The following is a 16,739-nucleotide window of genomic DNA, read 5'->3' as shown; positions in this document are numbered from 1 at the left end:
AAAAAGATTCAAATAAATGATAAAGATTACACAAATCCGGTGAGGTTCAAATTCAAACATCGGAGTATATAAGGTGACGAGGAAACCTGCAGCCTGTTATCTTCGGTGCCTACTAAGTAAAAATAGCTCACAAGATTGTTAGTCGTAGAGAAAATATACAATTATACCTGTGAAAAAGAGAAGTTAGTTACGTTGATTAATCTGCTAGTCGGAGAGAAAATAGTTATGTCTCCTATTATCGGGGAAGTTTCATAATCTCTCTTTCACTACTCTTCCCGAATTTTGAAGTATAGATATTGTTCTAAGGCCCTGTTCTTTTGGACTTAAAGTCACTTAATTTAAGTTCACTTCAGATCCTATAAGTTTAGTTCGATTCGATTCGATCCTATAAGTTCGATTCGATTCGATTCGATCCTATAAGTTCGATTCGATTCGATTCGATCCTATAAGTTCAGCTTGAGATCCTATACCTCACTTAATTTAAGTTCACTTGATCCTATAAGTTCGATTCGATTCGATTCGAGATCCTATAAGTTCGATTCGATTCGATTCTATAAGTTCGATTCGATCCTATAAGTTCGATTCGATTTAGTTCGATCCTATAAGTTCGATTCGATTCGGATCGATTAGTTTCAAATCAAAAGAACAGAGCCTTAAGTAGTTTTGATATCGTTCCTATGGCTGCTTCCCATAAACTTAATCCGGTTATGCCTACGCCACTAACCATACTTAGATGATCGAATCGACAATAGAGCGCCATGTTGCCATTAGACATATTTCATGCACTTGGTTGACTAATTAATTTGCAAAATAATCTCATTCTCATAAGACCTAATACTTCTTTCGTAATTACATAATTTTCCATTTGACTTTACACGGTCTCTTAGACATTCGAAGCAGGTCATCTATATTCGTGTCACTCACACAAAGTCATCGTTATTTATAATATCACTAAATAGGCATAGTATAGAATGACTATTATAAAACGAGAAGAGAGTACAGTAATCATTACGTGAGACGGTTAATGGCGAAAAGACAACTTAATAACAAAGAAAGTGCATGTAGAGATCTCAAGTAATGATGATTGATGGGTTAGGCTAAGTATCCGGGTTCACACAAGCTATTGAAATATAAATCAAATCTAAGAAACCATCATCCTGCTGTCTTGGCTGTCTTTTCGAATGTTTCAAGTTCAACTCTTCTTCTTCTGGAATTGTGTTCCATTTATTTAGCAACCCCGTAAATAATTACACTCTTTACTTTTCCATTCTTCCTTGATTGTTTCAGATTCTTCTTCTCTTCCCAATGTTTTTATACTTAACTTAATTTACTACTCCCTCCATTATTTTATATAAGTCATTCTCACATTTCGAGACACCCACTTCTCTCTTCAATATCTCTCAAAATATATAAGATAATAATATGAAATGTATACTCTTTTGAAAGCAAATTTTATGACGAATCTAATGATATAATTTTCATAATTTTTTCTAGAGTATATTTTTATAAAATTGAAAGTCAAAGGCTTACCTCGTAAAACGAAAACGTCATATATAAAATAATGGAGGGAGTAATATATTATTTGCCCTATCAATTTTCAATTGAAATTCTCTCCATTTCTTTCTCTCCATTTTCCCTCACAAATTCATTTAATAATATATCCCTTTTACACACTATTAACCCTTTATTTCTAAGCATAAATGTGTAACCGTTCGATATTGTCAAGATGCAATCTGAACCGTTTAAAGGAACTTGCCTCTCCATTTCTTTTTAGAAAATGGAGAGGATCTTGACTCATCAATTTTGTACTTTACTCTTATCCATCCATTTTGTTCACTCTATTAAATAAATAATCTAAAATTTTCTATTTATTTTCGTTTTCCCTATTTAATTAATAATTTGCTTCCCCTGAAATCTCTCGCCATCTTTGAGTTAGGAAAGAAATTATTACGATATGTTGATAGACAATTTCATGCAATTTTTTTTTGTCGAGCGAAAAAGATTGCCTAACCTATAGTAGCTTTTATAAAAGTGTGAAAATTTTCAAATCAACTAAGCACCCATAAAATCCTACTTGGGGATCATTATTCATTTATAACCAAATGAAATATGCAATCAGTTACTTCCTCCATTCAACTCCACTCTACCTATTTCTATTTTTTACACTATTCACAAATGCACATTCAATCTCGATTTTCTCTCAATACATAAGTGGAAATATGTTCATGTGAGATCTTGTTTGATTCGCCTTTACAAGTATATTAAAAATATCTAACTTTTATAATTTTTGCAAATATGTAGCTAACGATATTTACCGCGTAAAACACGCGTTGGCGAACGTGAAAAAGCAAAGTGGTAGAGTGGAGTTGAATGGAGGAAGTATAAGAAAATGAAATATCACAAATTCTCATTTCAGACGACTTTAACTTAAAACGAGAAAAATACCAAAATATTATTATGAAAAGTTATAATAACTCAAATTATAAGTTTCACATTTTATATATTGAAATGGTCAGTTTTTTTTTTCGGTCATAACTTAAGATGAATAACACCCGTCCGAAATGAAAAGTACTTCATATTGATGAAATAATGTAAGAACCAATTCCAGTTCCTAAAAAAAACCAAAAAGTTTTGCTTGTGATGTTACACAAGCCCTCACTTATGCTTGCCCACCCACTTGCATATTGTGAGAGATTACAAGCTTCGACAAAAAATATCCATGCAAATGAGAATTTGTAATTTGTAAAAGAAAAGACCCTAAAGTAAGATTTAATTACTTTTTCATTGCATAACAAATTAGCACAATTGTTACAACTTACAACAAAAACTACAATTTTCTAAACACAAATTAAAAACCTATCATATTTAATTTAATTTTTTTAAAAAAAAAAACTAAAAACTAAAGCTAGAGTAATATGGGTGGGTTACTGTGCATTAGGGCGTAGGAGGCGGCGCTGTGCTGCTAGTTGCTACTGCTGCATGCATTTCACACTTTTCAGACCATTCCCTCCTTCCCGGTCAACTCACCAAGATATGATAGAGATTCACCTACATCACATTTTAATTCCAGATTTGACACTTTTCTAGTAACTTTAATTTACCCACCATACTTTTCTTCCACTTTTTAACTGACCTACCACATTTACTGATCATGTCGTCGTCAAATCTCATTGATAACGTCTCCACCGTCGTCCGATGAGCTCCTGCTTGTGTGGTCGTTGTTGCATGGGGTGCCTAGGTCGTTGATGTGGTGATCGTGGTCAAAGTCGTCAGAAGACGGGACTGTGATGGTGGAGTTGTTTGAGGTTAGGTCTCCAATATCGTGACCGAGAGCGTTGGAGAAGACAATGGGAAGTGGGGCGGGTAAGTGTCGGCCGTCTCGAGGTGGGGTGAAAACCACCGGCATGTACTCGTCGTTCTCGCACGCGAATTTTGAGTTTTTGAAATGCTCTTTTAACGCTTCCAATCCCTACATTTTTTTCATTTCCAATAAAATTGAAGACAAAAATTAATAAATAAATAATCCACAAATTTTAGAACAAGACGGTATGATGGCCACAGTAAAACGGTCTTTTTTTAGAAAAAAAACCGTCCATTTATTACTATCAATAAAAGAGTGATTTTTACAAGTAGACCGACTTACACTACTAGACCGTGTCACACAATAATTTATTATAAATAATCACATACTCCGTAGTACAAAGTAGTGGAGTGTTATTAATTTATTATCGTATTATTAAAAACATTATTGGACGTACATAATTTACAGTCTTCAAAGAGAAACAAGAGGGAAAAAGATGTTTTTCTGCTGCCATTTTCTTTCTCTCGTTTTCTTCCAAAATTTGGTCACGAAACACAAGAGATGTTGGGAGAGGGTGTGCCAATTAAATTACTCGAAAACCCATAAATACAACAATAAATATAAATTTAAAATGTTGTAATATTATTAAATAAACATAATTTTAGAGAATGACAAAAAGATTGTGCTATGCATCACAACACCACATTAGTGTTAAATCGACTGACATTCAAAAGCAAGACGGTCTTAAACAAGAATTAGTACGTTCTCTTAACATGTCACTAATAGTGTTCACCCCTACAAGGGTATTTGTGTAAAAAATTCGTGTTTTAATATAAATACCGTGTCACTCATATTACGGAGGCTAAAGCCAAAAATTACGAGTATGAACTTAAGAAGTACCTGGACACGAGCATAAGTGACCTCGCAAATCTTCCGAGAATTGAAAACTTCCCAATGTTGATGATGAAAGGCCTTATACAACCTCAATGTCGCCTCCGGGGACGTCATGTTCACAAACCCATATCCCACATTACATTTGTTGCTGCATTTTAGATGTTGATAAAAGGGGTCAAATGCACACAACTTTAACTAACTCCTTCAGACCAAAGCGATATTAAAATTGCGTCGAGAATTGAATTAAGATAAAATGGAAAGAGAAATCATACTTGAAATCAATAGGAAGGTAAACAAAATCATAGGAAGACATTGGTTGATTTTGTTGTTCATCATCCCCGGCAATCTGTTCATTGCAGTGTATACAGTGATTGTCCAACATGTTCAGTAGCAACTTCTGGCTGCCACCAATCACACTTTTCATCATTTTTTATTCCCATACATTACAAAATCTTGCATGAAATTGAAAAAAAATATGCGAGGCGAAATTTGAAAAATGTAGTGAATTGGACCCGAACAGATGGAGAACTTACCATAATCAATTACACTCGACTAAATGACGTACCCATCCGAGTTCGGTACAATACACTACATTGACCACCAAATAATACGAGACGAGATTTGAAAAATGTAGTGAATTGGACCCGAACAGATGGAATACTTAACATAATCAATTACACTCGACTAAATGACGTACCCATCCGAGTTCGGTACAATACACTACATTTGACCACCAAATAATACGAGACGAGTTTTGAAAAAATGTAGTGAATTGGACCGAACAGATGGAAATAATGCAATACTTAATATAATCAATTAAACTCAACTAAATTACATATCCATACTTTTCGGTCTAATAAACTACATTTGACTAGTAAATAATGCGAGATGAGATTTTAAAAATGTAGTGAATTGGACCGGAATGAGGGACTACTACCCATCCGAGTTTGGTACAATACACTGACCACCAAGTAATACGAGACGAGATTTGAAAAATGTAGTGAATTGGACCAAACGGATGGAATACTTAATACAACCAATTATACACTACATTTGACAAGTAAATAATACGAGACGAGATTTGAAAAATATAGTGAATTGGACCGAATAAGTGAGTACTAAAACAAACTAAAAATTACCTATATTTGTTAGGTATATTCTTGATCATAACAGTAGTCCTAGTATCCTTCTCACCACCATTACCATCGACAATAATCGCTTCCTCTTTAATCAAATACCTCGGATCATAATTCTTTTGTCGACCTTTCCACGGCCTAACCACCTTCTGTTTCACTAAACCCGAACCCGAGCCCGAGCTCTTACAATCCCCATCTACATTCCCTTTCTTCTCCCCACCCCGAATACTCAATCTCCCCAATTGCACCTCAACCGACTCCTCACTACTCGGCGAAACCCGCCTCCGTCTCGCTACCTGATTATTCCGCCGTGGAGAACAATGCTTCCTGTTCCGAAACGGAAAAACACGATTCTGTGACGGTTGTGGAGGTGGTGTTGGTGGAGGCGGTGGCGAAGAATTGAACATTGGCTTAACATAATGATTATTATTATTATAATTATTATTATTGTGATTAATATTATGATTATGGTAATTATTATTACGATGATAATTATGAAATTTGTTGTTGAAATGTCCTCCAGGTCTACTATACTCAATCACCACACTTCTCCCATTAATCTCTTTACCATTCATCTCCATTAACGCACGTGATGCGTCTCTTACGTCGAAAAACTCCACAAATCTTTGTGTTCGCTTCATTGGCGTCTCTCTCAACTCCTTCACAGCTCCTACATACAGACATAACATCAATTAATTCAAAAATACGTAACAAAACCAAACAATTCTACCGAAAACCTTCTTACACTTAAATTGCCCAAAACAATTCAACCATAAGACGGTCTTATATAATTGAATTGTTCATTTTATTTAACTACTCGACTGATGTCATAAAATAAACAATTCAATTGTAAGACTAAAAGACGGTCTTATTGTATGAACAAATTAACAATAAGACCGTCTTTTTGTATGAGAGCGTTAAAATTAACTGTGTTACTTTTAACGCTCTTATACGAAAAGCAGGAGAATAAAAACACGACGCACGTACGTACCGAAGACTTTGAAGATAGTCTTAAGCGACGGAGCGGAGACATTAGGGTCTAAGTTGAAAATGACGATAGTACCCTGATTAAGACCATCAGGGAAAGCATTGGTAACGGGAATAGTAAAATGAGCCCAAACAACCCGACCGGAAACAATCCCCGGTCCAGGAGGGGGAACCGGAGTGGGGTCAACGACGTTGAAAGGAGAAGAAAAGAAAACACGAAGACGATGTTGATGTTGCATATGTTGATTCCGTATAGAATCAAGAGCTGCATGGGCAGACCGTAGATCGTAGAAATGTACGGTTACGATACCTTCACGTACACGTTCCATTTGTACGGCGCGTACATCACCGAACGGTTCTAGGTCGCGTCGGAGAGTTGATTCGCTTGTTTGTGGTGGGACCGCGGAGAGGAGGAGTGCGCGCGTGGGTGCGCTTGATGGTGGTGGGATTGATGGTGGGAGGTAGGTTGGTGATGGTGGGTGTGGTGGTAGGTGTGGTGGGGAGAGCGGTGGCGCGTGGAGGAAGAAAGGTGGTGGTGGTGGAGGAGGAGGAGGTGGAGGGAGGTAGGGGAAGGAAGGGAAGGGAAGGAAGGTGGTTTGGGGAGTGGGGTAGAATTCTTGGGCGGTTGGGTTGAGGAATGGAACGACGGCGTTTTGATGAGTGGACATTTTTGTTAAGAGTTTAGTGTGTTTTGTGTGTGTGTGTGTATATGTTATGGTTTTTGTATGGGGGAGGTGAGGAGGTGTGGGGGTTATAGAGGAAGAGGAAGGGGTTAAGGTTATGGAATGGTGAAGTAATTACTAGAGTTTTGGTTAAAAATGGAGGCGATGGATGGATGTTGTGTTCACATTATAGATGAAGTGGTAAGATTTGGAGGAAAGATGACTAGGTGAGTGAGTGAGTGGTTTTTAACTTTTTACTGTGGTGACTGGTGGTTGTTTTGTGGGAGTGGATAAGGGTCGTACACGTGGATGTGGGGATTGGGTGAATGTTGGTCTGATTTTTTGGGTGTTACTTTTCCTCGCTTACTTAGTTAGTGCTTTTTAAGACGGATTTTAAATTATAAAAGGAAAATGGTAAACAAGAATGATCAATAAGCAAAGGGAAATGGTAAACAATGACCCGACCGGACCCGCCCCTCGGATCACTTTTTACCCGATCTGCCAGGGCTGTGTGTAGTTTGCACAAGACACGCCCTCAACCCTGACCCATCATAGGCCCTCCCCTTGACCCTACCCCGTGTTGGTTACGAGCCCGCCTCCACTAGGCCCGACTCGACCCAGCCCCTATATCGATAGGGTTTTGGTTTCGCCTACGCAAGCTCGACCCGTCTTCAGGTCAGCCTGGCCCGAATGTTGACCACACTTAAAATAAATGACTGAGATGAAGGGAGTAAGTTAGTAATGGAGTTCAATATTAATAAAGATGGAAGCGGGTACACGGGATGTTGAGCTGACACGCCACAACATGGCTTATGGACCATTTTTAGCATGGTTCAACGCGTTACAACGTCATGAGTCGTGGATTGTGCCTTGGTCGAAGACTCGAAGTTTGAGAAAGAAGATTGCGTTTAACACATACACGGTACAACCAATATGGGCACGTTCAAAATATAAAGAAATAAGGATAAAGTGGAAAAACTCTTTAGGCACGCACGCCCCAAGCAACGCATGGCAAAACACGTCATGTGTCATGACTCATGAGTCGTGCCCTAGTCAGTTGGCCGCCATTTTCATTTCATCACAGCACGAGATGGCACAAAGGCCACTATTCCGTATTTGGTCCGTATCATTTTCTCTTTCAGGCATGATACAGCGACACGAAACATGACTCACTTTCATCTCTAGTCCCTAGTCTAAAAGTCAAGAAGGTGAATAGTAGTTTTGATGGGGATATTATACGTACAAGTATAGAGAAGTTAAGAAAAGGTGGTGAATGGAAAATACACAAAAATAAAAGGACCACAAAAAGAGGTAGTCATAGTATAAATCAGTATAGAGATATTTGACTACTCGTATGTCTAATTTGTCCCGGCCTTTGTAGTTTCTACTTTCTATGTCCCAATCCTCTGACATTTAAGATACACATCTCTCTTCGCTTTTCTTCAATTAATATTTTTTTCCTTATTTATGTTGCAATTTCAAAAGTCTAACTTGCGTAAATTAATTTCTTGTCTCTTCTTTTTTGCTATATTTGTTTTTTTATTTCCAAATAATTTATTCATCTTATATTTTTATGGAAGCTATATGGTACTCCTTATTATTGAGCTTGTATTTTTATAACATGGGGCCTTTTACATGATTACAAAAGAAGTCACTGAATAAGGAAAAAAGTATAGTAATTAATTTCCAATAATCACCACAAATCCAAAATGTACCAAAGAAGTTTTAAGAAAATGAGTTCCCGCCACCAAATGTTACTAAGTTTAAAGTCTTGTTTTTTTTTTTCGGTTGAAAGGATAATTGAATTGAATCGTACTAAATAAATCCGAACTAAATTGAATAGAACTGGACATAACTGAAATACAAGTTAATTTGTGAAGATTTAAGTTGAAATGAACAATAGAACTAAAATAAGTTAAAATTAAGTTAGGAAGAACATGGTCTAATTAACTACCACTCTAGTTAGATCTTTCACATGCATACAACTTTTAGTCCATTATTGTGTGAGGTATGTATTATTTTTTGGTTTAAGTGAGACACAAGATCAATACAATATGCTTGAAAACAGATTCGAAAGTGTAACTTATTATCACGATACCTACGTCTTAACTACTAGGCTAAGAATTTTTCGGGATGTGTTATGTATCCAAAAAATCATCACCACGATATATTAGAAAGTAAGAAAAATAATTTCGTTTAATAAAATATACCGGGACTTTATAAATTTCTACTATAATTTAGCTTGACATAAATGTGTATTTGTTTCACATGATAATTTTTAAACCATAGTTTAAATATATTCCTCACATTTACGTCGTCATGCTCATAATATTTATTTAGTTTACTCCCTTGTCACGGTTATTTGTTTAATTTTGGTTTTGACACAAAGATGAAAGAAAATAGGAAGGACTATCTATGCCGGGTTGTCACTGAATGATAAGTAGATTATAATTTATAATAGAAGTATGATCAAATAACTCATAAAAAGACTTTATAATATAAAAATGTAAATAAATAAATGAGATATTCTAAATAAAATAAGTAAATAAATGAGTGAAACGAATGAGTGAAACGGGGTGTAGTAGCCTATGCAAAAGTAATCGTAGATGCAAATTTAAGATTCAAGTACATAGAAACCCGCATTATCAAGGATGTGAAATTATATCTTCATTTATTTGATGAACTGATAATTAAACATTGCTTTCGTGAAGCCAACAAGGTTGCTGACTTCATGACTTCTATTGGACATGAATGTCTAACTCTTTCGAGGTGGTTTGAAAGCCGCTGGCTTCAACTCACCTCACTCATTTGAAAGGATGAGATAGGTTGCTCTTATTCTAAAGGATCAACCTAATTTTTTTATATTATAAAAAAAAATACATAGAAACCCTAATACCATCCTCACCGCTTTAGAAATCCAGTTTTATTCGGTGGGATAGGAGGTTCTACATTAGGACACACGTGTGTTTCTAATATATTAATCCAAAACTCTTTCTTTCAAAAAATATATTAATCCAAAATTTAAACTTGGTTAAGGATACTAACGTACTTGTTTCATAAGACCATGCCCAAGCAAGGTCACCAACCGGGTCGTGACCTTGTTGGGTCATGCTAATGACGTAATTAGCGAGTAAATCGATGTTGTTATTGGTGACCTTGAGTTATTCAAGGTCAATTGGTGACCTTGAGTTGAGAAGAGGTTGAAGGTTGGTGACCTTCAACATGTCGCATTTCTATTGGCTTACAACAATCGTCTATTTAGTATATCGTCAAATACGTTCGTTAATATATTTGGTATATTTGTATATCGTCTATTTAGTATATCGTCAAATATGTAATAATATTTCAAATATGTTCGTTAATAGAATCGATATATCGTAACATTTAGATTTAATATTTCAAATAAAACCGTCAATTTTAATTCGATTTTTTTTTTTAAATTTACACTTTCCAAAATTAATTTACTTAACATATTTGAGTAGTTTTTATTTTATTAAAATGACAAAAATAACTTAATTATAGTAAAAAATAATTGTAAAAGTAAATGGAAAAATAATTGTAAAAGTAATAGAGAGGTTTTGGTAGGGTAGTGAATGTGGTAAATGATTGTAAATGTTGGAAAGTAGAAAAATGATTGGGTTGGTGACCTAGGTCGTGACCTTCTGCTTGGGAGGGTGAAAGTGGGTCAAGATTAATAAGGTGTGATTAAGAGGAAAAATTTTGGTGACCCAGTTAGTGTGACCTTCTGCTTGGGGATGGTCTAAGTACACCATATTATAATTTATAACCCACCAATTTAGGTGTCCAAGGAATTAGATTATCAAAACAATGCATGTACCAAGATTTAAAAAAATTTATACTGAAATAAATAAAACATACCTACTTTATGAATAAGAACGCAAATATTTTTATGACTAGGAGTTTAGGACGCTATTAGGTAGTACGGGATACCGATTATCGATTATTAGTTTGTTACCCTCTCATATATGACACGTATATAATCAATAAAATAATGGACAGCCCAATAATATACACAATGACATGTACTCCCTCCCAGTCACTATAATGTTCCTTTTTTCCCAAAACGGATTATTCAAGTAATGTTCCCCTTTCTATTTTTAGAAACTTTTACTCTTATTTTATTCATTTCTCTCTCCTATCACCAAACCCCACCCAACTCTTTTACTCCTATTTTATTACTTTCTTTTATGTTTTGGCCCCACAATTCTTTATTTAACTACTAATAATTCATCCCTCTCTCCTACCACCAACTCCACACAACTCTTTTACTAATATTTTAATACTTTTCCTTAAGTATCGTGCCCATATCAAAGGGGAACATTATAACGACTGGGAGGGAGTATGTGAGAAGGTGGTACCTATTAATATGATATTCGGACACTATCAAGCAGTATCGATTATCGAATGACACCCTCTCATATATAACATGTATATAATCCGTATTATGATGGACAACCAAATATACATGATGATATGTAAGAGCGGTGGATCTTAGAGTAAATAATAAGGGAGATCGATGTTTAAACGATGATCTTGTAGGCGAATATTTAAGAGACAATCACTGAGTCAAGGGGAGTTGACTGATAATTTGATATTGTATTATGAAAACCAACATTGATCAGCCCTTATCCCAACATAACTAAGGTCCTCCATTATATACGAGAGGGTGGTACCGGTATACATATTGAATTTCAAAAACACTTAATAAGTTCGTTTTATTTTTATATTTTATATTTTATTTGGATTTATGATTTCGTACATGGTATGGTGCAATATGGAGTAATTGATTTAAGTTACTATTGCATTATCTAGTGCTCCACCACTTCTACCCCATAATTCTTGGCCATGACTTATACACAAGTTACACAACAAGTTATTCTCTTTGTCCCTCTTTCACTCTCAATATTGTTCCTGTATTTTTTGAATTAGTATAACCTTTTCAAGGAAATCATGGAAAAAAGTAAATGAAAAGGATGTTTCCTCTATTCCATTTATACAAATATGCTTAAATTTTACTGTATGAGGTTGGTTTCCATAACATCAGAAACATTCTACATATGTTAGCTAGTGATTTTAGCCCCACAGGCCAAAATCAACCTATTACCAACTTGTGATTCTTCAAGATTTTACCAAGCTAAGGGTAGTTTGGGTAAATCACTATGAACATCTAAATTCTAAAATGTATCCAAGGTCATGTAAGGAATTTTTTTGACTAAATAAAATTCAAATGTAGTGCTTCAATCGTTGAATCCAATTCCATACATAAGAGAAATATTTTAATAAAACATATGGAATTAATTTGAACAGATAATATTTTACATTAATTGTAATGAGTATTTTAGATTTTTAGGCAATACTTTATATTAGTAAGGCTTTTTTTTTCCAATTTGAAAAGAGCTGAATTGAATTAATATGAACTGAATGGAGCCGGCTGAACATAATTGAACTGAATGAAACTGAGTTGAGTAACTGAGTTTAACTAAATGAAGATAAAATTGAGTTGAACTGAACTGAATAAAATTGAGCCGAAATAAAAAAATTAATTTTGGTTAAAATTTAAGCGTGGTTATTGTAGTTTACTCTACTACATTTACTAATTTAATTTCGCTCTCATCCACAAATATATAAATAGCATGGGGGAGGAAAGCAACATATATATTTCGTCCTTGTAAAATCAATGCATGAACTTTGATCAAGTTTCAAGAACATTTCAAAAGAAGGTATTGTCATAGGATTCTTTGAGTGTATTGATATGCATTGATCACATTATATAAATTGCGGGTAATAAGTTTTGGAACAAGTATGTACGATGAATGAAGTGCATGCAACAAAGAAAGCAAAAAATGTTTTAGCTTGGAAAATGTGTTTATTTCTATAATTAATTAACAAGCTAAGTATCTCACTTTTGGGGAAACACTTTCTCAAACTAGGGTTAGTGGTAACAATACATTAATAAAAAGACTTGCCTTGTTCTTGGTTAGCTAACAATCCTAACATTAACAATGGTATATGTTTCCTCTTTGGTTATTGAATCCTTTTGGGAATAAAGAAAAGAGTATATGTTAGCTAGTTTAAATTATTTTTTATTTTATTTATCCATTATTGATATTTTTTTTTACTAACAGTTGGATGCATGTATTACGTTTATTTAAGATTTTTAAGACAAATATCCCAATTGTTCTAAATAACCCCTTAAATTCATTTCTTTTATTTTGTAGAAGTATCGAAACCCTGATTATGGGTTGTTATTTCTCAAAATAAAGTATTTCAATACAAAATGTGTAAAATGGGATGTTCTATATTTGACCTACTAAAACAAACCAGCCCTAAAAAATACATATTAAAGTTCACACTCGAACAAACCAATACCCAAAATGTCGTTATAACTATGAGCTTGAAAATGACCCGATGTAAAGTGACCTGGCCTAATCCTACCAATCGAGCATCATTTGTAAAAAAAGACCTTGCATGGATAACTTACATTGTGCCTAATTGCCTTTATTTTGCTGTAAAGGAAGTCACAAAAATAAGCGAATATAATGTTAACACGGTTTGAATTCAAATTACAAGTACTGTCAGCCCTCGCGAATCATGACTTTACTAATTAAACTAGCTGATATGCGAGCTACGGTACCACATATTGCATGCCAATCAAGCTAGATTTAGTAGATACAAATAGACCATTTGGAGTTTTGTATTATTGAAGATCATATTAGTCTACTCGCTGTAGCTGTACTTTGTTTTTTTTGTTTCTTTTTGGGACTCTACTCGCTGTAGGTCTCCGGGTTAATCCCCCCTTTTTTAATCAAAAAAAAAAGATCATATTAGTCTAATCACATCCCATTATCATAGATTAACTAACAAGAAATGGTGGGCTAATTAACATTATTAACATATTAACATAGTTATTGAGACAAAACAATTGGAAACGGGGGACCATGCTTCATTGTTTCCTCCTTGTTATGAGGAATAATGTTGTAAAAACATCTCTAAAATTTCTCATGCTTGGACCCCTGGCCTATATCAAACTGTGTGCAGGATGGAGTTGATAAAAGGCACTACATATATTTTTAAACTCTATGTTCACTCACACTATATGTCACATAAACTACATAAAGACTGTGTTATTAGTGGTATATGGACCATCTTTGTGTCCCTCCCATTAATGTGGTAAATTAATCCTTTCCCTTCTCTTCTGGTCCTATGTGGATTTACATCTGTCCAATAACTTGGACATACAATGTGATAAAAATCAGGTCAAATGGATGAGGAGATGACCCTTTTTTGTGGTATCGAATTTCAGTAAAACGCTCTCGTGATTAAAGCTTAGGACTCACTCAATGGCATTCTAATACGGAGTATTTACTTTAACTAGGGTTGTAATTCTGTGATATTTTCAGATAATGTCGATTTCTTAATTTGAATTATTAGATCGTTTTTTTCTAACCAGAAAATAAAAAAAGAAAGAAATAAATGTATTTATTGTAAAGAAAAGTAAAAGTAGCAAGATCTTCCAATTTTGCTATAAAAATATCAATTAACTATAAAAATATCAATTAATTCTTTCATTTTTTTTGTTTTCTTATCCTATGTCTAGTGGACATAGTTTAGAAAAACCTTTATTAAATTCACAATATTAGTTAGTTGTCATGCTAATATCTTTAGCTGTCTTTCCAATCTCTACTATGGGATGAAACACAAAGCCGGTTTAGTCCGGATTGAAGCCGGGTAGGACCCCTAGAGCATTAAAACTCTCTTTCATTAATTTTAACACCGTTACATTATCGATTTATCGGAGTTTGAACTCGACAACTCTGATTAAGCTAGTTAGAAGAATCTCTTACCAGCTAATCTAATTGCTCATGGTCTCATGGGTAATATAAAACTTTGTATATATTACTCGATTTAAAGGCAGGAAATGCTACAATTATATGCGAGATATATAGTAGTGTAGAGGGTATAGTACGAAAACACAACGATCAAGAATGTGGATGTTATAAAATAATTTAGAGTTATTAAACCCAATGTAGTGTTAGAAGAATTGTCATTCTAATTCCCACATATTCTCCACTCTCAATATGTAACTCCTGAACAGATCGAGCATGCTTACTTCTGTATATTTATGGTAGACAATGATGGGCAAATCATTTTTATGTTATAACGCCATGCTAATGCTTACTACAATTGTCAATCACAAATCAAATGTTTAATTTTCTTAATCAGTACTATAGTTTAATGACTTAAATCGTATCTCATGGTACTTGTTTTATTACGTCTTTATTATTTTATTCGGTGAAACAGTCTTGGTCTATCAACGTTGATAGAATCGAAATGTCTCTAGACGGGAACAAATTTAGAAATAAAATTGTGTAAAATGTGAATTTGTTTTTGCCCATTTTGTTATAAAAAACAAACTTTACTTAATTTGTTTTTGTGTTCATTATGTATAACTACTCCATAAATAGTTTTGTGTAAATAAAATGGATATTTACCAAATTTACCAAGTCTAAGACTAATGGATATATACTACTGCTGGACATTTATCAAGCAAAAAGCGCTCGTGGCCTAATGGATAAGGCATTTGACTTCTAATCAAAGGATTGTGGGTTCGAGTCCCACCGAGCGTGTTCTTTTTTTTTTTATTATTTTTTTTTAATTGAACTTTTTACTTTTGAAAAGTTTGCCCAAACTTTTATTTTTGAGAGGACATGCACTGTGAGTTACTAATTGGAAGTGAAATTAGAGCAATTTCCTTTTACTATAAGCCACTATGTACTAGTATCGGCAAGATACGATCTGATGTAGAAATAGGAGGGTTCTTATCAGAGTATCAAAATGACGCTAGAGTATACTCAGTAACCGAATCTTATTAAAAGTGAAAGTCCAAGATAAAAGATTTATTAAACCTTTTACCTAGTTTCGGAGTATACTAAAGTGAACACGATTTTGAAAATCAAACGAGGCTGACAAGAGCGGTTAGTCACGATGCGATCGACGACGATCACATCACAGAAAAGAGGTCAAAGTAGTAAATGGTCCTACATTACCACCACCTCATAAAACACAAGAACAATTAAGCATGTTTCACGAGTGGGAACATAACAAAAAACTTGTACTAGTTTACTCACCAAGAGCAAACATTACCCTTGAAAACAAAAGCAATAAGCCCAAATCATCTACTATTAACATGAATGTCCCACAAAACTTGGCAAACCCTACCAATTCCTACTGATAAATAACTGGCAAACTGCATTGTATCAGTCTTCTGGTGCTCTTACAAATCCTTGTCAAGAAAAAGTATACTTACTAGGAGACTATAGCACCCCTCTATAGGCATAGGATAAGATAAGAGCTCGTAATACGGAGTAACGGAGTGTGTGACCGATGGTTAGCTGGATCGGTCGCCTCGTTTAAATCGTTTCTAAATGTATTGTCGCGCTGGTAGAGAATTGTTTGGGACGTTATTGAATTCCATCTCAACCCGTTTCAAATGTGAGGGTTATTAGCGGGCCGGTCATGTCATTTTGGGTTCGGGTTATTTTCGAGCAATTTCCAGACTATAACACTAGTCTTAAGATGAAAACGGGTCAAATATGCTTTCACCTGCCTATTCACTACTTCTTATAGGCATGCTCTCCTTTTATCTCATATGTCATACCTAACCAGTTAACCGTGTTAAATTTAAGACGGATATTCCCGTCTTAAACAAGAATCTTTACGACCTTTACAAACCGTTGC

General features: G+C 34.6%; 1 protein-coding gene and 1 non-coding gene across 2 annotated transcripts; one reads left to right on the top strand and one right to left on the bottom strand.

Annotated features, from left to right (window-relative positions):
* Positions 1-2,763: 2,763 nt before the first annotated feature.
* On the bottom strand, positions 2,764-7,207 carry LOC141644368 (protein terminal ear1 homolog). The gene is made up of 5 exons (XM_074453876.1): positions 6,323-7,207; positions 5,335-6,001; positions 4,468-4,596; positions 4,202-4,343; positions 2,764-3,469 (listed from the first exon to the last, which is right to left on the bottom strand). The coding sequence occupies exons 1-5, from the start codon at positions 6,984-6,986 to the stop codon at positions 3,161-3,163; spliced, it is 1,911 nt and encodes a 636-aa protein (XP_074309977.1). The 5' UTR covers positions 6,987-7,207; the 3' UTR covers positions 2,764-3,160.
* Positions 7,208-15,555: 8,348 nt separating this feature from the next.
* On the top strand, positions 15,556-15,628 carry TRNAR-UCU (transfer RNA arginine (anticodon UCU)). Its single transcript has one exon. It is a non-coding gene; the product is annotated as a tRNA-Arg (tRNA).
* Positions 15,629-16,739: the final 1,111 nt, after the last annotated feature.

This window comes from Silene latifolia, chromosome 2 (genome assembly GCF_048544455.1).
Source record: "Silene latifolia isolate original U9 population chromosome 2, ASM4854445v1, whole genome shotgun sequence".
In the NCBI taxonomy this organism is placed as follows: domain Eukaryota; kingdom Viridiplantae; phylum Streptophyta; class Magnoliopsida; order Caryophyllales; family Caryophyllaceae; genus Silene; species Silene latifolia.
The sequence above is the reverse complement of the archived record's forward strand: the minus strand, read 5'-3'. Positions and strand labels throughout refer to the sequence as shown.